The following is a 24409-nucleotide window of genomic DNA, read 5'->3' on the forward strand; positions in this document are numbered from 1 at the left end:
ATGACATGCCTTACTATTCCAAGAAGCAAATAATTCCCTTATATTTCTCTTCCCCCCCCACTTTTTTTTTTTTTTGAGGGGGTGTGTGTTAGGGCAGCTACTGTCTCTCATCGTCTTCACAATGTCTAGCACAGGAAGTATAATTTCAGATGAAACCTCTAGATGCTGCTATAATAATAAAAAAAAAATCCTCACACATAGTATCTTGTTCAATACGCTGATTTCCAGTAAGTGTGCCTCACTAGTATGAAGTAAGAGCTTATGACAGAAAACAATTATTAAATATCAAAGCAGAAGAAAAAATATTAAAGATTTATATTGTCAATATTTTTGCAGAAGATTAGAGCTAAAGAATAGACCTGACAGTCAATCGGAAGTTATTATATTCCTGTCTTTTTTTTTAAACACAGAACTCTGAGAAATTTTTATTGATAAATCCAATAAAGTCCTTTCCTTGTAAGTTATTCAAAAGCTGTGCAAAAGCCAAAAGCCATGAGACTTTAATTAAAGCTGAAAAAAAAAATAATTGTTTCTTTCAAGAGGAAAAACAACAACAAAAAATAAAACAGTAAAGCAATAAAGGTACCTGTTTTGCTTAGAGCTCAATACATCTTTTCCCCCTGAATAGTTTCTTCCCTTGGATTAGCCTCCAAGTCAAGACAACAACTATTTGAAATGGTTGTGGCTTAACTATTGCTAAGTGAGTGTTGACTCAAAAAGTGAGTCAACGAACTTCAATGTCAGGACTTCAGCCTACCAAACAGCTCAGGTTTTGCAATTTTTGATACTCATTGACAATAAGATGCTGAAAGTCTCAGTGGTGTCTTGTACATGACAAAAAGACCCCAGATCATCAGTTACAGAGTTTTAAGGTAGCAGCTGTGAGACTTGTGAGAAACAAGCAAGCAAGCAGAAAAACTAAAAACTTTCTTTCTCAGTCATGCACTTTTTCTCCACTTCTTGCTTGCTTCTCTTTCTTGCTAGCTTTCTTCTGTTCTCACTCTCTCCTTCCTCTCCCTTTCTCACATTCTCTCATTCTCTCTTGGCTTCCCTCTTTCTTGCATGCTCTTACCCTCTTACTTTCTCACACACCCTCTCCTTGACCTCCCTGTTCTCACTCTCTTGCTTTTGTTTGTTCTTTCCTGCTTGCTCTTTTTATCTCTCCTGCTTTCTCTTTTGCTTGCATCCTCTTTCTCCTCCTTCCATGCATTTGCTCAGTTTTTCACTTGCCTCTCTCTTTCCTCCTCTCTTCTCCTTTTCCCCATCTCTATCAGCTTCCCTCTTTCTCCTCCTCCCCTCCCTCCCCCCTTCTCACACTCTCGCTTGCTTGCTTGCTCTCTCCCCCTTTAAGCATTCTCCCATTCCTTCTTTTCCTCTTTCTTCTTCTCTCTCGTCTTGCTCATCTCTCCTTCTCCCCCTCTCCCTCTCCCCCTCTCTCTTTCTTTTTTCCCAAAGAAGCAGAATTCAACAATCAGCATAACACTTGTAATATTTAACAAGCAACCACCAGTGTCTCATGATGTTTCACTCAAGACATGTTTTAACAAAATTTAAGTTTGTCTATGCAGAGAGCTGGATTCCAGCCTCTTTTAGTTTCTCTTCTGAAAATCCAGAATCCCTTTAGTTTTAAAGTGCCAGCTGAAGCACTCTCAGGTTCATCTCTACATAAATCTGAACTATTGCCTCCCCTTTTGTGAGAGAAATGGATGAAAAACATCTTCAAAGAAAACCTTGATTGCAGCTCACTCATACAGGAAAGCTATAAATGGAATCAATCAAGCTTCAATTGCCTTCTAAAAAATAACAAATAAAAAAAAAAAAGGGAGAACCACTAAAAAAAAAAAATCTAAGTCCAGATTTCTTGATTTATTTATGCTTTCTGTCTCGGCCAACATGAGGGCAAGTCCCATAAACCAGGGTACTCAGAATATACAAAGAGGCAGCAATAGCTATTAGAAAGACACATTTTTAGAAGAGTGACTCAAGTACATTCAAGTACAATCAATCAGAAACACACATTACATGCAGTCCTTATCTGAGGCACTTTCTGTGGAACTGTTTTTTCCAAATTATTAGCCTCCTTTGTATAGAGATAAGGCCTGAGAAAACATCTCTCTTCCTTATCAGTAAGGATGAATGCATTTAGGACACAGGCTAAACATGGATCACTCGAGGTATGTTTGCCTGTTTGTTTTCCTTTACACAAAGTTTGACATCAGGAATGACAGTTATCAAAACAACTCTTGCCAGTTTTGGTTGAACCAGCGTGGAAGCAAGGCTCTCCTCTCACAGTTTCTATTTCATCACAATTTCATAGTGAGGATGAGGGACATTTAAATACAGTTCAGACAGACACAAACACTGGTTCTAAAAAACAGTAATGGCTGAACTTTGTTCACAAAAGTACTCAGAAGTTTAAAAGTTTACCTTGCTAGTACTCACTGAAATAATCCAAGCTTTTTACGTGAAATGTAATGGAAGAAGAGGGAAAGGAAGAAATTCTGTCTTCATTTACAAAATGGCAAATGTATGGTCATTGTTTTGAATTTAATATAACTATATAAATATTTATTTTTCTGTTGAAGGTACACTGAAATAATTCTAAAGATATGTTTTATTTTTTTTTTTCAATAAGAACAAACATTTTGGAAATAAGTCTCATTTGCTAGAAAACTTAGCTTAGAAAACTGAATATCTGATTCTCTTTCCGCTCATCTTTTAAGTACTTCCAACATATCTAGATTACTACTTGTCTTCTACAATACATGACTTCTTTCTGATTCACATACTTGTATTAAAAGAACAAGCATATGAGCGTTTAGACATTAAGAAGTGTTTCTCTTGGGAATGTATTTTGCAAACAGCCAGCAGGAGATCTCCAGGATGGAATGGTATTCAAGCTGACAAAAATAGTCAATAATTTTGAACTGCCTAGACCCACCAAAATTGCACAAGAAACTGTAAGAAATTCCCAAGTCATGTTCATCTCTCTCCTGAAGCCCACCTGAAGAGCAACGGCTGCCTAAGTCAAAGAAAGGACTAGAATCATCCAATATACTCCTACAGTCCTATATAACCACGCAGCCTCTCACTGGCTTCATCCATTTCCTTTTCCTTCATATCTAACTACTCGTTATACCCCACAGATATATATACACCCAGTGAGTATATAGCTAATACTGTAGATGAAAAGTTCGGACAAACCAGATAGGCCACAACCAACCTAAGTTAGTAATTCTTAATAAAATACCTTTACAATGTCTCGAATACACTCGCTGCTATAATTTGTCATATCACAATTTCTGCTAAACTCTTCAATCCCAAACCTGATATCATCCAAAGGCCAGGCCTGCTGGCTGCATGTTCCCTGGAGCCAGGAGCACTCCAAGCAGTTCATTAGGGACCCAGAACCACTAATGACAGTAGTCATCAAACAACAAAAAAAAATCTCTGGGAAGAAGAGTGCATCTCCTACAATAGTCTCAGCTGAGCCTCCTCAAAGAAAGGCAGAACATAAACTGTATTCTCTGAGATCTATCCCAATGCTTCACTGTGGGAAGCAAGCCACTGCTGACCTTTAAGTACATAATGTATATAATAAACCCATCATGGAAATTGAAAGAAACACCATATAAAATTGTTTTCCTTTCTGTTCAGACTCTAGTAAATATATAAATAATATTTTTAAAGCTCAGAGCAGTTTCACAGCAGGTACATCTTCTCCAATAAGGTAGCTTCTTTTTATCCTCATGTTCTTAAGTGTCCCCCGGATGGTAACATCTGAATCAGAATACTCACTTATAGTGTCAGTCTGACATTTTCACTCGTGTTTCTAAGGCTATTTAGTAATAATAACTCACATGTGCTGTAAAAAGCCTTATCTCACAAATGTAGTGAAGTCTCACAGGCCTTCCTCTTCTATGGAGGGAGAAGTTACACACAAAGACAATTAATGAAATGCCCACAGTCATATAAAAGGCCGATTCAGAAACAAAAGGTAAGATTCCCGATTTTAGGATTGTACTTGGAACCCTAGCCAGTATATCTCAATACAGTTTAGCATTCTTAATTACAATGACCCAGCTAGATCATGACAAGCCTTTAAACAGAAATATGGCCTAAATCCTACATTTTTGTTGTTCTAATTTACTCCCTTCCTCCTGGCTGGTGATGTCTCCTTTTAAAGATACAATATTTATTTATTACAAAAATATTTTTCAAAGCTTTACACATCAAACTCCTGTTTCAATTAGAAAAAAAATTGTTTAGTTTCTAACATAGATTTAATGACACAAGGAAAAATGTGCCCAGAAATAATTACATGGACGAGTCATATATTAGCAGTCGTGCCAACTCTCAGGGTACACTACAAAAACAAATACAGTTACACAGGGAAAGGTATGATTACACCATGTGAGTGCTGAATTTTCAGCTAAATTTTTCTGCATCTACACTCAGCAACACCAAAATGAACTAACTAACCTCCTATGTAATCAGTCATCATCAGTGCTTTCATTCTGGATTTTTATATGGAATGAGTTAACTATATGTTTTTTTTGTTTTTTTTTTTGTTTGTTTTGTTGTTGTTGTTGTTGTTGTTTTTGTTTGTTTTGTTTGTTTGTTTTAAACACAGGTGCCTAAAATTATGCCCACATGCTCAGTCCACAGGTTCTAACTGATTTGATTTTCAGAGCTATTAAACTCCTACTAGTCTCATCAACATTTCTGTTAGCACTGAGAATGAAGCTGACTTTTCAAAGGAATTAGGTAGGCATGTTGGGAATAACATCCCAGTGCATAAATTATTGCCACCAATGGCAATTTAAGATTAAAATCTGAAAAACTGTCATGTCAGAACTATTCATTTTAATATAGTATTAAGAAATGGAAGGGATACTTATAAAGTAGATAAAAATAAATTAATACACAGTTCTAAAATAACTCCTTATCCCTATCATGGGCCATTTTTATGCTTTTTAAAGGATAAGAACAAAACAAAGAGGATCTAAGTGTTCCTCTTTGGATAAGGATGCCTACCTCTTTTACAGAAGGAGACGCTATTTGTAAGGGAATTTCTCGTGTCCTTGCTCAGAGATGGGCCCACAGTGTGCAGAGATGGGTTGTTTCTAAGGCAGCACCGTCACTCAGGATGGAGGGCCTTTCTCAATTAGTAAGAACATACCAGGTGATTTAAAGAGTCAATGATTTTTCCATCTAGACTGTGCTGCCTAGAAGTGAAGAATGGCATGTCACTGAAAAAATACAGTTTTTCATAAAGCCAACGTAATCAGTTTCATAGTTGACACTATTTCAATGTATTTTATTTTATAGACTTTATTGCTTTTTTTCCTTTGCAACAAATCTTAAAAAAACAAGGTTCGCAAGAGAGCTATGATAAGGGCTCAGGGTTAGTAGAGCTTAAGAAACACTCTGGAAGAATGAGATGATGCTTGACAAGAAAGTTTAGGTATATCACTGGAGTAGGGGAAAGCTCCCAAGCAGCCCCAAGTAGTATGCAAGCCTGGGGTAAGCAAGTGCACATACATCTACCCGGTAGCCAGTGGCAATCCGCTTTATTACTATCAGAAAAACAGTAATCCCAGCAAGTCCCCAGCTCTCCCTTAGACTGTCTCTGTCAAGGTTGTGCTCACAAACCCTGGGACCATACATGTTGGAAAGCTGAGACTGGAACAAGCTGTACGAGCACCGGCAGTTTTCTTGCATGCTCTCTGTCCTTTTCTTTTTTTCCCCACAACTTCATATTCTCGGTCTCAATAGAGTCTCTATTGTTTAACTGAAATCAACATCCAATGAAAACTGTAATTTTCTGTTTTAAAATATTTATAAATTCATTCCGTAAACATGATGTATTTTTCAGCTTAACATGATATCATCACATTCTAATTTAAAGCTGGAAAGAGCTATAAAAACCACAAAGAACGCATTGCTGGGGTATGAATATTTAATAGTAATGAACTCCAAAAATGGACTTAACTATTGAACTATTTAAATGGATCTCCTGAACAGTACAACATGTAGGAACATATTAGATTTGATATTCCACTTAGTTATACATCACTTGGAGATAAATACACAAGGCTTTCAGCTGACTAGCTTAGCAAAATGTAAGATGTCAATTCTAGCATTTTTTTTTTTTATTTCTAGCATATTTTATTTTTATATAAAAATACCCTTATTATCACTAAGGTCTCCTTGTTTCACAGCGTTAATATCACAGAATCACAGAATTTCTAGGTTGGAAGAGACCTCAAGATCATCGAGTCCAACCTCTGACCTAATGCTAACAGTCCCCACTAAACCATATCCCTAAGCTCTACATCTAATATGAAGTAATAAATCCAGAAACACACCAATTCACATGTTCTGCTACTGAAAGCCAATATACAGGCTAAGCAGAAATATATACAACAGTAACTAAATATAAGTCATTGGGCTGATAAGAAACACTCAGTTCCTTTGGAAGCACCAGGCTTCAATCCCAATATATGTGAGATTGCAAAGTACTGGATCCTCCTCATTGCATTTTATTAGCTCAAGTTCACAGGAATCAGTGCACATGCAGCTTTCACCTTCAAGGGATAATCTGCAGATGAGGACTTTACATGAGGACTCAGTCAAGCAGGCCATTAACAATGTCAGATGCATCATGTCATATACTTCATCATCACAGTGCTCTCCTATTTTTTCTGGAATAAGAGGCGAGAGAATCATCATAATGGCTTACACCAAACATTGACTTCATCCAGATTCTGTTTTCAGAAGTCATAGTCCTACTACTGGCCAAGTATTGTTAACACATCTGAATTTTTGAGGAATAAGCTCAAACACCATCACAAACTAGGGCCCACTGACAAGAAAATGTCAGAAGACTGCCTGAAAGTTCTTCAGGGCTTCACTTGAAATGAAGCTCTACTTGCAATGTGTGGGCTCTTAAAAAAACAAAAACAACAAAAAAACAACACAGGTTGTGTTTACACTCTGCCTTGACCCTAAGTATGAGAAGATTGCTTTCCTATAGCCCTGTGTAATGGGACATCTGTATCCTGTTGATCAGGAGCTGATCACTAGAAAGAGGAAAACTAGCAAAATCATGCTTACTATGAATAAGTGACAGAAGTTAAGATACCAACTAAGAAATTGATAATTAATTTTCGTTGTTAGATTTGTGTTGCTTCTTGCTCAGAACACAATCAGATTTTTTTTTTATTATTATTTTTTTTAACCCCAAATTCCTTATAAATCATTGGAAGCATTTATAGTTCTACTTGCAGAAAACTTCACAGTGCCTGTCTACTCTCCAGCATGTGAAGCCAAAACTGATGTTGGCCTGATGCTGGAATTCTTGAACAAGGTGTAACCCCATGAGCTGAGCAGGATTGTCATGGCATCTTGGTGTGTGTGTATACATCTCTCCCTACATATATATATATATATATATATATATATATATATATATATATACACAGAGAGAAAGAGAGAGAGATGTAGGGAGATATAGATATATGAGATATATAGAGATATATATCTCTACATATAGAGATATATGTAGAGAGAGATGTAGATATAGGCAAATACAGCATGTGATAGAGTAAGAGATGAAAAATGTCTATACATACATGTATACACAAACATGTATATGTATTACAAAATACTATTATTTTTTTTTACTAAAGCCCTACCAACGTCTTTCTTGTATTACAAAAGGCTTTTCTAATTTCAAGTGACCTGTTTTAGTCTGATAACAGAAAAATCTCTATCTTCATATTACTTTAGAAAGTGAAGATTGCTACTATTACTGAAATATTTTAAAAGCTATTTGAATCCTAATTGCTCTGAGTAACTTTTGATAAAATATCCTGATTTTTTTTCTTCTGTGTGTGATTATGAATCATCATGACATTTTACATATTTTGTATCTCTCCCTAACCAAAAAAAATAAAAAATTGCAATGGCTATAGTTGGATGTATCTATAATTTAAGGACAAAGTCTACAAGTGTTTATAAATACCTCCAAAGCAAGTTCAAAGAACCTGAGAAATAAAATCAGAAGTATTGCAGTGTGAAAAAAAAACACCAAGCAATGATCGTAATGCTGCTTTGTAGTGTCATAAAACAATAAAACGGTGTTTAGACTAGCTCCTGTTAATGTTTCCAGGCCCAGATTAGAATAAATCTAATGTAAAGTTTCTTTCCTTTTTTTTTTTTTTTTTAAAGAAAGAGTAAATTCTAAATAGAATTTACTCTCAAAGAGAATTTATTCTAATGACAAAACCTGTTTCCACAAGAGTTAACATCTCATCCAGATTTTCTGAAGATAAATGTGGATATTTGATATCATACTATGATCCATCAAATAGCAGCAGCTTATGCAGGATACTGCCATGCCCTGGATGCACTGACCACGTTCTCACACTGTTCAAAACCTGCATTTGAAATGGCCTTCCATGAAAAACTGCAGTAATGCTTTCAGAACACTGCAGAGCCATGAAATGTGGCTTTAGAAAAGAACCAGAGGAATTCTGCCTAAGGAGTACCCTAATACTTGATAAAACCTACTCTTCCTTGGGTTGTAACTAGAATTTGACTGTGAGTTTATTAGCTCAATGCCTTTGGGAGACACACATATGGTGAGTTTTTCCTGCATCTAGTTGGCATCCTGACATGAAATTGTTCTAGAGGCATTCCCCCGTGGCTTCTCAGAACCAGCTACCTAGGATCCCCAAGATGATTACCCTGTCTCTGAACTTCACTGCTAGACAAAATTAACTTTAGTCATTTACCAACTCACAGCAACACGGAGCACAAGGCTTGAATTTTACTAGCTACAGTGAAACTGCATTCAGTCCTCCAGCTATTTTAAAGTAAATCAGTTATGAAGGAGAATGACTGGAAATTAAATCCACCTACAAATCCAGGAGCACCACAAGAAAAGCCTCTATATTCTATTTAACATTGTGATAACCAGGTTGCTTCATTGTGGCCAGTGTTTTTAGCACATAGGGGAGAAGAAGCACAAATGCCAATACTGACTACGTAAAAGAGAAGAAGGTGGTTCAGGGGGTCTCATTCTCATTCTATGGGGATGTGCCAGGGGTTGCTCAGAAAAGGCTCAGGAACAATACATCAGTTTTTACAAAGGTCTGAAAGAGAGCAAAGAGCATGTCCAGAAGGACTATCTAGTCTGTCACATACTGTTTGTACTTGTTTTTAAGAAGCCTGGATGCACAATTCTGACAACAGCTCCAAGGAAGCAACTTCACCAAGACAGGCAAGTAAGACGCGTCTTAGCCTCAAGTGCTACATCGTGATAACTGTAATAGCAAACGGTGCTATATGGTCATTGACTTTTACCTAGGTAATGCCTGTGAATCGAACTCTTCAAGCTGTAAGCAACTGTAAAAAGTTTGCAAAGCTCAAGGGAAATGCCACTGATAGTCCTCTGCTGCATTTACAGATGAACTCCTGAAAGAAACGCCTTTCCCACTGAATTCCGCTTGTGTTATGGAGCCATTTTCCTTCCAAGGCTGGTTGAAAGATCATCGCAGAGAAATAAAACAGAAGCAATCTTTGAGTATCTTTGGAGATAACTTCGAAACAGAGGTAGGTGGTTTAATTTCTATGAAAGAGATTTTTAAAGGTACAGATAATAGGTGCCTCATATTCAGAGTGAACGAATCCAGGCCTTGCAACCCTATCTGCTGAGAAAATCATGCACCCTTAAAAAAGCAATTCAGTCATAGCCTGCCCTGCCCCTTGGAAATGCCCAGCTTTGGCCACTGATCCAATGCGCCTAGGGCAGGGGACTCCTGTCTCAGATACTTCTATTTGCAGAATCAACCTGAACCTTATTTCCACTCACTTCCTTTAAGATTAAAACAGCTCCCCCGCCCCCTTATTTCCCACATCAGAAATACCAGCAAGATGCTATCACTGCTCACAAGTGTGTTCAGCTTCCATATATGTTTGTACAGCACTCTTGGTGCCAAATCTAATTCAAATGTGTAAATACACTTTTTTTTTTCCTTCTTAATCTACATAAAATGGAAACAGAGACCTGGACAGCCCCAGAGAGCTTGGGTCGTGCTAGAGCACTGCACTTCTCAGCCTTGTCAAACACAGTCCAGCTTGAGTGTAAATGAAGCTGTTACCATGTGATGTCTGTGCTGCATGCGCGATGGTTTACAAAACATATTTTCTCCCTGGGTTACTTGGAGTCGTATTCTGAAGAATCCAATACGGTTTGACAGCAGAGTGACAGAGAGCGTGGGACTGTCAGGAAGAACACAAAAAGGGCAGATAATGAGAAAAATAAGGTCTGGTCTACAGCCTTTTTAATGGTAATGGAAGTATCTTTTTGACTTCAACATACTCTTGACAGGGCCCCGAGTTCATGAGGAAGAAGCGCCTGTTCCAAGAACAGAAGCAGGAAGGATATAGATGCAAAGCAGAGAGTGGGAGGAGGCAGAAGGAGTAGATAAGTGAGGATGCAGAAGAGCATAAGGAGTGGCAGGTGTGATCAGTTCCCTTTTTATCAGTAGGAATCAATATGAGAATACCAAACGTAATGTGAATTTTAATGTCTGTAAAAATAATGTCATCCTCTGTGAACATTTTTCTTTAAAAATAGAATGTTTAAATGCTGTAGAAAGATGAATGTGTACACTTCAGTCACTGGGATGAATCCATTACTTTTCCTTCCTTTTTTTTCTAGGTTATAGCTTATGGACCAGGAACAACTGAAAAAAGTAAAAGTAATTCAGATATCTGGATATGGCAGCTGGTATGTGACAATTCACCCATATTAACCCATGAATTCACATTTCAGAGCAAACTGCACAGTTGTAAAGCGTCTTACTACCAACAACAAAAACTAATGATTACCTTCCTTCTCACAGAAGCCATTGACAGGAATCATCGTTTGGCTTTAAACTATCATGAAAAAAAAATCCTGTAAACAACTGCCACCATAAAAATAATCCCTCTTTTCCCTCATTTTGTATGTTAAGAACAGAACTACTGCCATCCTCTATCAGTTCTGGGTGGGGATTTTGATTCCTGCTAGGGAGTACCTTGCAAATACATCAGAATGCCTCTGGGTGATAAAAACCGTCACCTATTAGTTCTTGCCTTGAAGTTTTTGTCCTCATACTGAACTCCAGCTGGAATTAGGTAGACAAAGCTAATAAAAATCCAGAAACATTTTTATGCTAAAGCACAGCGGTAGTTGATCCAGATGCCCATCTTTCTCCTGGCTTCAAAGAAACTCTTGCAGCCCAAGGGAAAAACAGCAGAGAAAAGCTGGTTTCCCTTTACACAAGGGAAACTAGCTTGTAAGGCAGGTATTTCTATCAGTTCCTGTTCTGTTGAAATTCACAGGGACTATCAAATACTAATTAAAGACATAATATTCTTGAAAGACACTTGTTTACACTGCAGCTCACTGCAGCCTGTGCAATCAAGACCTTGCTGCTGGCAGGAATCTGGTTCCTCTGCTTGACAAGATAATGATGAGTCTGTTCCAGTGTAGACAGATGCCTATTAGTGATTTCTGTCAGCTCCCTGCTGACTTGTGAACTTCTTTTCAAGACTTAGAAAGGTATTAGGAATCAGGAAAGTAGAAGAGGAGCTTGAAGTACTCCAGCAGGTTATCCCGGTGAGTTTCCAGAGAGTTGTACCAACTTGCAGACTGCTCGGTTAGATTGGTAGCAGCACATCCCTAAGGCATCAGGCAATAGGTTGCTGCTTTATGATGAGGAACAACAAACCATGAAGCATGTTTTTATTGATGCTAATAGTGTCAGATGGCGAAGATCAGCTGAATATTTAGCTAGGCCTTGTAAAACAGTGTTTTGTTTGAAGTGCTCTTTCAGTAGGAAAGATTTCCATACTTACCTGCAGCGTTTTCTTTCTGCTGGTGATAAGCCATGGAAAACTAAAAGCTGTCCGTCTCTTCTTTCCCTTCAGGAGGGTGCATCTACAGTTACTACGGATGGTAAAACCCTGACTCTAACTGCTGGTGACAGCCTGCTTATCCGTGCCCAATCTTTGTGAGTAGAGATGAGCGATTCAACAGCATGATTTCCCAGATTCCAACAACATAAATTCTGTCCATTTGGTCCATATCAAGCTGGGCATCAGCTGGTGCAGAAACATAGCCTCTGTGACTGCAGGATTTGCAATAGCCTGCATTATTCCTTAGGGCAGAAGTGTCTTTTGGAGGAAACAAAGCCAGGCATTCATTCTAGCTCACCTTGTATGATTAAGCTGTAGAAAATAAAAGATAAACACCAAGAAAAGGCAGCACACAAAAGACCATGCATAAAGGTAGATGGCAAGAATACTAATACTAAATGGCAACAGCAAATCCTCTAAAATTCAGATAAGCCTTAATCAACATCAATACAGTGAGATTTGGGTGCCAGACCAAGAGCACAGTTCTCTTCCTGGAGTAGGATGCATAAGGATGTTTCACAAACATGGTACACATAATATATGTAAAAAGAAAAACTGGTGAAAATAGTTTCCAGAAGAATGGAAAGGGAAAGTATTTGCCAACTCTTGTGAAAAGTGGCATAGGTCAATAAAGTGCCCATCGTGAAGGATTACATACACCCACTGTTAATACAATGCAGCAAGCTATAGGCAGATGATTACAAATGGCCTTCTTTCCTACAGGGAAAAAAAAAAAAAAAAGCAAACAAAAAAAAATAATAAGTAGTAATGATGATGTTTGCTAATCACTAAATAACACCAGAAGCTGTTACTGAAAGACCTGAAACTGCCCAGCTGCACAGAACCGTTCTCTGCACCTGTGATTCCAACAAGTACCTTCATCCCCTCCTCCCTCCACCATTATGTCCACCTCTTCTATGAAATCACTTCTCTTAAATTAATTCCCAGTCCTGCAGTCAACCAATGAGACTGTTTACAAAATCCTGGCATGATGCATGTGTAGAGATCTGCCAGCACAGATCATATTGGATTAAGGCATTTATCAGACCTGTACAGCAGGCACATATTATTGTACGTTTCACTGCTGTACACTGATACTGATCTCTGGCCATCTCTGAAACTGGCATAAACACCTAATACAAAGGTGATGACCACAAAGCAAAAATACTCCTGAATTCTTAGATGCTTATATTGTTAAAATAATAACTGTGTTTAAATCCTTACATCACTGAGATCAGAATTTCTTGTTGCTACATCCATAAGAAGAGAGATGTTCTTCCCCGTTGTGTCATGATGTTTGGTTTATATGGATGATTACGAAGAGCTGTTCTGAAAAATATAGCAAGATATACCTATATGGAAATAGAACAAATGTAGTCAGAAGAGAACCTTCTTTGCAATTCCTCTATTTTTCAGCAGCATCAAGGTATTTAGTTGTTCGGTTTGATAGTTGTTTGTCCTCCCCACCTCCTCTATGTGGGTATTCAATCATCTCTCTTGCTATTTTTCCAGGTACTTCTGGAAAAGAGAAGAAGAATGTGTTGCTCTTTACATTGCTCAGGATCCAAAACGCAAGCAGCCTTATACCTAGTTTCCGTTCCAGTTGACATTGATGAGAAAAATTTTAACCTACTTATGTCGTCTTAATAAATTTATAGTCAGAGCTCCTGTAAATCTGAACAGTCTAACATAATAATTACACTGGAATCAAGTGCTATGCCCTATTATAACTTTTTTTTTTCCTGAAGTAGTTAATGTTTCAGCAAAATCTACAACCTGTAATTTTGTTAAAAACAAGACTTTCTTACATGAAAGCAAATGAAAACAGATCCAAGAAGCAGGATTAGCTACATAGTAATATAAATGATAGTATCTGGAATACATTTTAAACTTTTCAAGTGCAAGTGTCCTCTGTGAGGTAAAGAGAGGGAGATCGGACAGATATTGTTTTGTCTGTTTACTTACATTCTTCGTTTCTTTGCCTCGGTTTTGCCATTAGTAATAAATTGTGTACGTGAGTTATCAAGCCCACAGCACACGAACTTTTATTTGCAATATGGATCTTCTGAGATCTTTGGAACCCTTTAAAAAAAATGTGTGTGGGGGGGGAGGGAATGAGGGAATTACAAACTTTTTCTGCTCCACTACTTGAAGATCTCAAGTGAGGACTTTCTCCTTGTGAAAAGTGGAAGTTGTGTTAGTAAAAGGGGAAGCAGTAGCAGCAGTAACATCACATTACTTAGATCATCACTGTACTTGCTTCAGGTAACTTGTTAGCAGGTCATCAAATCTTGGTACTGCAGTATCAATCACAGCTGGTGGTAACATGCCGGCCATACCATGTGGGATGCTGCCTATGCACCACACTGTCATCATGGCATCTCGGTCCTGGATTTCCAGCTGTAGAAGTCTTTATTTAAAATAGCCTAAAACATGTGGGTTTTGTTTGTTTTTAAAAAACATGTTGCACTTTACATTATTAAACATTTAACTAATCTGTTTTCTGATGTTGAGCTTTGTCAATTACATGCTTGAAGAAGCATGAAGTTACCATTTCTTGATTTTTGTAATAACTAATGAAAGTTCAGAAAATATTTCTTTAATATAGCTATCACCTACAAAGCTCAGTAAACTGAAATGCTGTATCTGTTTTATGCAAGCGTTAGTATTTTTGGCGAGAAAAACTGAGATATGTTGGCCTTAATTTATAACATATTTAGGTTCACTAGCTTTTCTAGTAAAGCATACAGCAGAATTTTGCTACGTTCTCCTAATAACAGCGGATCTAATTTGAGAACCTGAGCCCTGTCCTTAAGGCTATTATGGATGTTACCTACAACAGACAAGTGTCCCCTGAATGAGGGAGTAATTTATCTGATTACCTTTGGTATTGATAGGCCTGTCTGCCTGCAGGATTGTCTGCTCCCCGAGTGAACATCAACAGCAGAAGAATAGGGTATCAGTGTTGTATTTTCAGTTTACCAGTTTGGAGATAACTACTGCAGTGCTAGTTCTGGGTTTACTTCATATCACATAAATGTTTGTATTTCACACAACGGTAATTTGATAAAATACAGTAGCATGTAGGACGATCTGCAGCAGCTCTTCACACATTCAGAGGCACTGTGAGCCAAGGAAATTTCAGAATGCAAATCTAAGCACCTCTAGATTACAGATAACTTTTCACCTTTAAAGACTTCAGGGTTTAGAATTAAGGCTCCACTCAAACATTCTTCTCTTTCTAAATAAGTTGCACCTGCTGCTTGATTTAGGCACCCATTTTCAATCTGAATCATACAGATACTGTGTCACCTCGCATTTAATAAACTTCTCTGTTATTGCATTTTGGTAGGCTTATGTTGACCTTATTAGTGCATGCTTACCTTGACAGTCCATCTATTGCCCATGGTTTCTCCAAGACTCAAAAGCAATGCCTTTATACAAATATTCATTCTAAACAACATTACAATAAAACCCACACAGATGAGAGAAGACATACCTGCACTACTTCCTTCAACACACTCAGGACTGCCTAGAATCACAAGCCAGAGCTGACCTGAAAGCTTAGAAGCACACACAAAGGAGTCTGAAGCTACCTACAAGCATCCATAGTTACCCAAGCCTCTGTTTCACCTAGACTGGAAGTCATCAGGAGTTCCCCCCCTCACTTAAAATGGGAAAGGGCAAGTGGCCCAATACTACCAGCTGTGGGGCAGAGAGACTGTGACTGTTCAGTGCCTTTAAGATGTTCAAACCGAGTGAGAAAACTGGTAAATTTTGTAAAACCAAAGATGAAACACACCCTTTTAGCTACAGATATATTGTATTTTCTATTATTACAGCATTTAAATGCATATGAGTGATATAAACATTATGCCAGCATTTCAAATTGGGCAAGAGACATCACCTTAGAGTCAGTTATAAATTAGCAACGTAGATCAAAAATACAGTAATTAGTGCCTCCAATTGCCAACTAAACTAGGTAGGTCTGGCCTCACAGTGTACTTTTATTCTTATTTTGAGCTAAGCTGAATTATAAAAATAATTGAAAAAAGTTTTGGTACTGTCTCAATATATTATTCCTTATTAAGAGTTGAACTGTTGGACAATAACAAAAAACGTTGATTAGCACAGTCACATTATGTATCACCACCAGTAAAATCCAACACAACTTTATGCAAAACACAGGTAAACAGTGACCCTCACAGATCATGCTGTAACATATCACAGAAATCAACAGCAGAGCTCAAGACTGTCCCATTGTTTTTAAAATTAGCAGAACAGTTAAGGCACAATAATGATCAGATGCCAACTACGTTTCATGTTGCAATGAATAAATTGACAGCTTGCACAAGTCAAGTGATGAACTCTTCTTCCTCCACGCTTGCTTTATTTTTAGATCCTGTTTGTTCCATTGAAATAACAAACTACCAGAGGCAGAAAACCAGACTAGATAGATCAATTAACTGATCACGTGTGTTGCAGTAAACTTTTTCCTCAAAGCCACACAACATTCATGCTTGTAAACCAATCTTCTCTAATTTTATGAAGATAATACTTTCATTCTGGTGTTAAAAGCATTCATGGTACTCTGATTTCAAATCTTGAACCACATTTATGTTATAGAACAGATGCACGTAAAACACTCCCACCATCATCACATATAAGTAAAGGAAGAAAAAAAGCTTTTTGTTGTTGTTTGTTTTTACAAATTCCTACAAAAACAGTGTTTACGATGCAGATTTCAGTGAGTTGGGGATTCTTTTTATTTTTATTTTATTTTCAGTAAATGATTCAGAGTGCACTTTAATGAACATGTAAGTCTAATAAAGGTCATCACCTCCAGCTCTGTTTCTGATTGAAGACACACATGGTTGTAGAGCTATTCTTCAGCATCGAACTATGCAGAATAACAGCTGGTTGGACCCCAATTAAAACAGTTGATTTTAAAGTAATAATGAAGAAGACAAAGTTAATAGACAGCCTGCAGCTCAGAGTAAATATCTCAACCCACAAGTGCCAGCACTATCTGACACAAAACAGTCTTATGGTGGATACAGCCAGTGATACCAGTGATTGTCCAGAAACTGTGGAAGTGCATAAGAACTCTCCCTTTTAGCATTACTGAAATTTTTATTAATGCTTGAAAGCTAGGGGGAAAACATAAATCAAATCAACATACATGTATACCCAACAGTTCCTGTTCAGCACCTTAGCAGAAATAAACCCTGCTGTTAGGTAAATCAAACCCAAATGCATGCATTAGATTCACTTCTGCAGACAGCTCTCCTGTTCGGAGATCTGTGAATTACATACAACTCCTTCCAAATTGATGTTACTTTATGTTAAATATACCCAGATCTTTGCCCAGGTAATTCAATTAAGTTACATCAGAACCACATGCTTAAAGATTTGAACACCACTTTATATTTTTGAAGAGCTACTCAACAGGTGTACATATAAGACCATTACATAGCTAAATAAAATCTTATGTCCCCAGTTTAGGAGATAAATTAGGCTGAAGTCAGGGCAAAATTATTTGGGTTCTACAAACATTTAAATGCCACCCTGCCATACTTTGCTCTGAGGGTGCAGCCACCTCCACTGAAAACCCACAGGGCTTGGTTTCTACTTTTTTCAAGATCTGAGCCAAGCTCATTCTCTTCTTGCAAATCACAGCCAGAGATCTATAACCTCATTTTACCCAAAAGTCTCAGGAAGAGGGCAATGTCACAAGAAGCCACCCCAGAGACAGCTCCCATCTCTGTGCAGAGGTGGGAAGGCAAACACTCATCTTTGCTGTCTTGCAGGAACATCCACATCACAGGCCACACTGTTAGGGGCATCTCCATGCCTGCACTGTAAAGCTCTGTGCTACTGTGGTGAAATATATTGAGCCACACAGGCTTGCTCATACCCCAATATTGCTAGTGAACTAGAGAATAATTCCTACTCCCCAAATGGAGTTACAGAAAACATTACTCTATAAAATAAAAGCTAGCACTGACAGAAAGTACATATCATTACAAAACCATTGTTTCAGTGACAATTATTTGCCTGAACACATTTGTGATCTGAGCTGCCTGTTAGAATCTTGGCATACATTACAAAATGAAGGTAAACAACACATTTTGACTTGGGAAAAATAATCAGCAGATTGTCAGACCACAAATAGATCAGCTTTGTTTACATCAATCTGAGAAAAATGTTAACAGTTACCGATTGCTTCTTGATACTGGTGACTAACAACCCACATGGTTCATACCCTATGTGCTTTATTAGTGAATGACAGACAAACATCAAATGCATCAGGCCCTGTACTGCATAATATCCTGTTATTCTCTTCAGAAGAAGAAGAATGGAAAATACTGAATGAAACTGAGTAAAAGCTTGAAAACTCTGCCTTTTGTATGACACTGTGAAGTCTGAAAGACACATTAAAAAGGACAAGCACACGTACCTGAATGTTATGCAAAACCCATGCAAGCTCATTTCAGGACCACTATCTCTCTTCATCCATGGCATGTAAGTGGAAGCAGAGAAAATGAGAACTTGCTAACACCTGGTGAGACCTGTAGGAGTCATAAACTGGCCAGCATTAGCTATCATCTGTAATCAAGAACCCCAACAGAAAAACAACTATGAACCTGCAGTGTGACATAAGAGAGTAACTGATGTTGAAAGTTTAGATAATTAAAAACGCTGAATGATGCAGAAAGCATTGATTCAAAGTTCTTTTATGTAGTGGAAAGACACAGGACATAAAGCAAGAAAATTGAACGAGTCCCTTCCAGACGTTCTTCTGGTTTAGAGAGCACAGATCACATGCTCCAAGAAGAAACAATGACATTTAATAAATATGAAACCACAGGAAATGAAACTGCCATAGACATTTCAGAGAAAACATATGCATCTCTCTAGAACATATTTTTAATATTCATAAAATATTTTCAGCTACTAGAGTTCACTCAGTAAATCATAGTGATTTCCAGAAATATCACACACACTGCAGTGGCAAGATTTTATTTAATCCAAAAATCTACTAGATTAGCTGTATTTTTAAATCAAGACAGGAAATTATATGCTAGCATTAGAATCAGACAGCCTTATCCCATCAGACCTAGAGTTTAAAATAAAAATTAGCCAACTCTCTGGTTTCTATTTCCAAGACAAATTACAATATTAAACTGTCTAAGGCTATTTCTTCCATCTTCTAGATAAACCAGGCAATCTACACCCAATTCTTCATTGAAAGCAATTTGCCTCTACTTACATCTTTGCCGATTAAGGTGCAGCTGACTTGATTTATGCTAGCATGTTAACAGAATCAGGCTGCTACACTATAATGTGTTGATTTTCTGTGTGCAAAATACTATTGCATAGCTTTATAGACTATATACATGCGTGTATGTGTACACACATATACAAACACACATATATGCCTTCTGAGTATCTTCGTGCAGTAAAGAATCCTGAAATCTCATCTTGCCCATACTGGTGAAGTTTGTGCCAAGCATACTGCGTGTGCTTGTCATTTTATAAAACGACTAGCCAATTATTGTCAGCCAGATACAGATTGATACTAAAGGTCATTTTTATTTATGTCAGACACGGGATGTTTCAGAAGCTTTTATGGAGTAGCTACATCTGTGCTCTCTGTGGGTTGGATGCACTCCATACATGCTGCTGGAGGACAGAAAAAGAAGGAGATCATACAGGAGGAAAGAACTATCCTGGTCTTCACTAGAAGCCAACCACATGAGACGCTCACCTAAACAAGCCTTTCCACAGCAACCCAGCCAATTGGGCCTTTGCAGCTCACAGACATACCTCATGGAGGGCCAGAGGTTGTTTTTTATTATCAGTTTTAATCTAATAGAAAGGTTTCATGGCATTTATTTCCTCTAAAGCAAAATTAACTCTACTTGCAAAGCTTCCTCCCCCTCAGAGGGAAATAAGATGTAGGCTCGGAAGCCCAAATCCGCAATGATATTTAAGTGCCTGAGGAACTGTGCCAGAGTGTCTGGCAGTGGAAGCTAAACAGACTCAATTTTAAAAGAATATAGTGAATGGAGAGACAGGCTGAAAGCTCTGGGGAATGAAGCACTCCTTTTATCTACTATGGGGGCAGCTGTTAAGTGTCAAAGTGAACTTCTCTACTCTTGCTCGTCTCTGTGCTTAAACCCACCATTACTGACATCTCCACCTCTGCTTGGAATTGGCCTTCACTACAGCTGGCACCATGTTAAGTCATGAATGGTATTTCCATGACATCAACATCAGTCCAGTGGGAGCAGGACAGAGATAAATACAGATTGTATGATCACGTGAATGGTCATCTTAAAGTTTCTTTCCCTGCAGAACAACAACAACAAAAAAACTTTTTGTAAAAGGTAATAATATTCTTCTGGCTTAATTTAAGACACACAGAAACAGTTGGATATATCTGAAAAAGCTGTTTTACAGATTAACTTATGCAGCTTGTGCATTCTGTCATTAAACTGTTATTTTCCATATCTAGTTCTTGACATTTTGCATTGAAACTATTTTATTCATTTCCTCATGTCTCTGTGTTGGGACAAATGCCATTCTCAGTTGTTTTTGTATCAATATGTAGCTAATGGAATTACCCTCATCTCATGGCACTACAACTGGGCTCTCTTTCCAGGTAGATATTACAGCCACAGCATGACACAAGGTGGAACTGCATCGGCACACGAAGGCTGCTTAACAACAGGTACACACCACTACTTCTAATCTTCTGCAGGTTATAATTTCACCCTAATAGTGCACCTTATTCAAGATAATAGAACAATTCTTTTGGAGGCTTTGTAACTCTTGTTACAGCTGAATTTGGCTTTCCAGAAATGCTATAAAACCAGAAATTGGCAGCTGCATCCTGTTGAAAAGAAACACCCTCTAGATGACTGAAATGTTAACATCTAGATCTACACAGAAGAGAGCACTGTAGATCAGTGAGAAGAAAAGGAATGAAGGAGGCATTCAATTGCCAACAGTGCTTCCCATGCTTGTATTTTTAAAAGCTCAATATATAGAAATCTTTAGATGGATGGATGAATGAATGGATAGAAAAATTTCATCTGAAAATATTTTAGGGCACTAGCAACTGAAAGAGATTTCTTCAATTCCTTGTATTGTTTCTTCAAATGAATACATACTGTTAGAATGTGACCTTCACTTTATCTGACTTGAAGAAGTAAGGTTAGGAAAAGTATGCTAGAACAGACAAATACTTGTTTTTGCACACGTTTTAAAGGCATGCAAAAAAACTTTCACTTTGGTGTCTGATGTGTTTAGGGAAATCATAGACATAGTTTGTGTTATCTGCCATAAGGTCTTCACTGAGGAGGTTCATGCTGTGAGGATTTCCATGGCAACTACTTACATTGACATAAGTGTTCATTTCTGAAATTGAGAGTCTAGGGACATGATTAGCTACAGCAATTATACCATGTAAACCACCCAAACAGAGATCTTTTGTTCAGGGCCAAGTAAACCAACTTCAGAATCACCCACTAAATTAGAAAAAAAAAAAAAAAAAAAAGCCTATAAATTCTCTTTTTTTCCCCTCCCCCCAAAAAAATAATGTGTTTATATACACACATACAGATGAACTAATAAGTTCTTAAAATTATAAACTTCATCAGGTGGCTTAATGAAAGTCTACATGAAGAAGACTATAATGAGGTCAACCCAAAGAGACACAAAAATGAATTTTTGAGAATATTTCCAATTCTACTGAAATCAAGATGACAAGTTCTTTCTGGTTCTTAATGAAAGTATTTAGAAAAAAAGTACTCACAAATGTCTTGAATTGAAGCTCTAGAATAATATAGCAATAAAAATAGTGGGGGTCTAAATTAACAAGCTTTGCTCCAGAAAGAAGAAGCAAAGACCAATGACCCAACACCTGCCCCAGAAAACCCAAAATGGGAGCACCCTTTATACCTGTTTCCCTCTCCTTCAGATGCAGTTCAGAGTTTACCAGGCATGAGCTAGGGGCAGGAGGTAAATACAATCTCATAATCTCAGCCTGCATGCTCTTTGGAGATCACAACCACTCAGCACAGACTTGATTCAAGGTTAATTTGTAATAGGATGGGGCTGATATGCAACAAGCCCTAAAATCTCTTGGCCCCATCTAACACTTCCCTGCCCTAGTCTTCCAAGTGATTGTTTAATCCAGCTGAATGTATTCATCTCTCAGAGCTGACAGATGATACCTTTACCCATCAGCTAAAGTAATACTTACAGCTTTCCTTCTGCAACACAATACAGCTGATATAGATCATTAAAGCTAGCTTGAAAAATACAGTTTACTTTTATGCAGTCATTTAAAAGACAGAATTTTATATCAATGAAAGTAAAGCTTAACAGAAAACCTAGTTTTTATATTCTCTTTAATTCTCACATCTATTTCAGACATCCATTAAAACCCCATAACATCAATTTATTCAAGAAAGCATTGTAGTCTCTTGTTGGAAGTTTTCTCCATGAAGTTAATGTTAATGGCCTGAACAGATGTCCTTTTTTTCTTGTAAGGGTTATAATTCAGAGCTATGTCTGTTAGACTGTGTCTAACTCTATAAGTAAAAATTTCTGGAAATAACTGTTCTCTGTGATGCACCATCTCATCTCCTTACCCTCTGAATGGTCAAACAGTGGCAAAACTGTATAATTCATTTCAAAAGGACATTTAAGGACTCATTCATGAGAGACATAACAGTGGTGGAGAAACAGATATCAAGGAATGCTTGTGAGCAGCCACATCAAGCTGGAGGAAGCCACATACAGTCAGGCTGCACAGGAACAGGCTGAACAATTCTGAAAAACTATTTTCTTCTTTTGGGAGGAAGATAGCAAGGTTTAAAGGGGCTCATCCCAGGATGGCACTGATAGACAGCAGAGCCTTTGCCATAAGCACCCTTCAGATGGGACAAAGGAAAGGAAAGGAGAAGCTGAACTAGAGAAGTAGTAAGGCAGAATTTGCTAATACAACATTCCCATACCTGTTCATCAGATAGTGTCCTCAAAGCAGGGACTGGGCACTGAAACAAATCCATTGCCAGAGCTGACTGGGGCGTGGATATTCATCCTTGCTGCCTCCTGCAGATAATGCACTACATCTCAAGCTGGGTACTGGAACATGGCATATCCTCCTTGTCTTTATTTGTTCATTAAATGCTTTTCTTCACCAATGATGAAAATAGTGACCTCCTGAACATACTGTGTGTAGGTTTTTTACTGCATTCACTACTACATTCAGCTATAAAGTATGTAGATAACACACAGTGTGGTCCCCCATGGCATGGATAGATATTGCTATTGCTGGATGTTCAGAGGAGTTTTCCTTTAGGATTCCCTCTGCTGTGGCAGAAAGCTAACCCTCTGTCTGCATAGGCTTGTGCTATTGCTGGAGACCAGGAAAGAGAAGAAAAGCTGCACAGAAGGCAAATCCTCCTATATTTAAGTGATAAATAAAGCAAATACTCTATGATATAAGGCTCCCATGCTCAGCAAGGCACTTCACAAACTTAGATTGAGACAATCTGTTTCCCCGAGGCTTATAGGCTAAATAGCAAGTGAGAAAAATGGAGCTACACGACAAGCAGAGAAAGGCATCTGACAAAAGCCTCATTAGCGCGCCATTTCCTTCACCCACAGCATATGTTTGTTTCTTCTCAGAGCTGGCATTTCTGTAGGTCTGTATGCTCAATACTTATCCCAAGTATCCAGCAGTGAGAAACAAAGACTGCATAGCCCTCTGAGTTATCGTGTTAAGCCTTTGCTTGTCTAATCATGCTATGTTGTGAAAATTCAAGTGCCTGACTGAGAAAAAAACATCTAGGGTACAGCAGAGATGACTAAGAAAAGGACTCCTGCCACTTTAATTGCTTTGTATCAAGCTATTACCTCTTGATGTGTAAACATCAAATTAGCAATATTCTCAGGGTAAACAGTAACACAGCAATCAAATAATTCCTTCCAGCTATACAGCGACAGATAGATGCTCTCCTGTCCTACTGTCTTTTCCTCAGTATTTGGCACACTGAGTATACTTCAAAATAGTATCCCTGTGCTGCAGATCCTATTAAATTCCAATTATTCTATCTCTCTGTACTAACTTCACAACTTTGAATCTTATCAGCACTTGTGCTGCCATTTTAGAGAGAGAAGTGTATGCCACAGCTGGCTGCAGTAGCAGAGGTCAGTGAGCCAGGACGTTGCTTAAGGACATTGCTCAGGGCTCTCTCACACATTACACTTGAATTTGCTGTAAGGAATCTGAAATGCAGCATTATCCAAACCAGTATCAGAGGACTGCTTAAAAATAATCCTAATATTTCCTAGACTTAAAAAATAACTTTTATCCAAGGCAACTTTTTTACCCATATTTCTACTTTAATCAGATCAG

General features: G+C 37.9%; 1 protein-coding gene and 1 long non-coding RNA gene across 3 annotated transcripts in view; one reads left to right on the top strand and one right to left on the bottom strand.

Annotated features, from left to right (window-relative positions):
• The window catches only part of HAAO (3-hydroxyanthranilate 3,4-dioxygenase), a 33909-nt gene extending 19910 nt beyond the window's left edge, over nucleotides 1-13999 (top strand). Inside the window, exons 7-10 of the mRNA XM_068676720.1 lie at nucleotides 9476-9621; nucleotides 10733-10801; nucleotides 11986-12068; nucleotides 13486-13999. Coding sequence (XP_068532821.1) covers nucleotides 9476-9621; nucleotides 10733-10801; nucleotides 11986-12068; nucleotides 13486-13564 — 377 coding nt within the window. The 3' untranslated portion in view covers nucleotides 13565-13999. The remainder of the gene's footprint in view (nucleotides 1-9475; nucleotides 9622-10732; nucleotides 10802-11985; nucleotides 12069-13485) is intronic.
• LOC137853883 (uncharacterized) lies at nucleotides 10381-21088 on the bottom strand. 2 transcript variants are annotated; one of them, XR_011094793.1, is made up of 4 exons: nucleotides 18434-21088; nucleotides 13441-13491; nucleotides 13198-13325; nucleotides 10381-12690 (listed from the first exon to the last, which is right to left on the bottom strand). It is a non-coding gene; the product is annotated as an uncharacterized lncRNA (long non-coding RNA). The 2 variants fall into 2 exon arrangements; XR_011094794.1 differs by having other exon boundaries at nucleotides 10381-12285; nucleotides 18434-21068.
• Between the last annotated feature and the right edge of the window lie 3321 nt (nucleotides 21089-24409).

The sequence above is a fragment of the Anas acuta genome, chromosome 3, assembly GCF_963932015.1.
Source record: "Anas acuta chromosome 3, bAnaAcu1.1, whole genome shotgun sequence".
Lineage (NCBI taxonomy): Eukaryota > Metazoa > Chordata > Aves > Anseriformes > Anatidae > Anas > Anas acuta.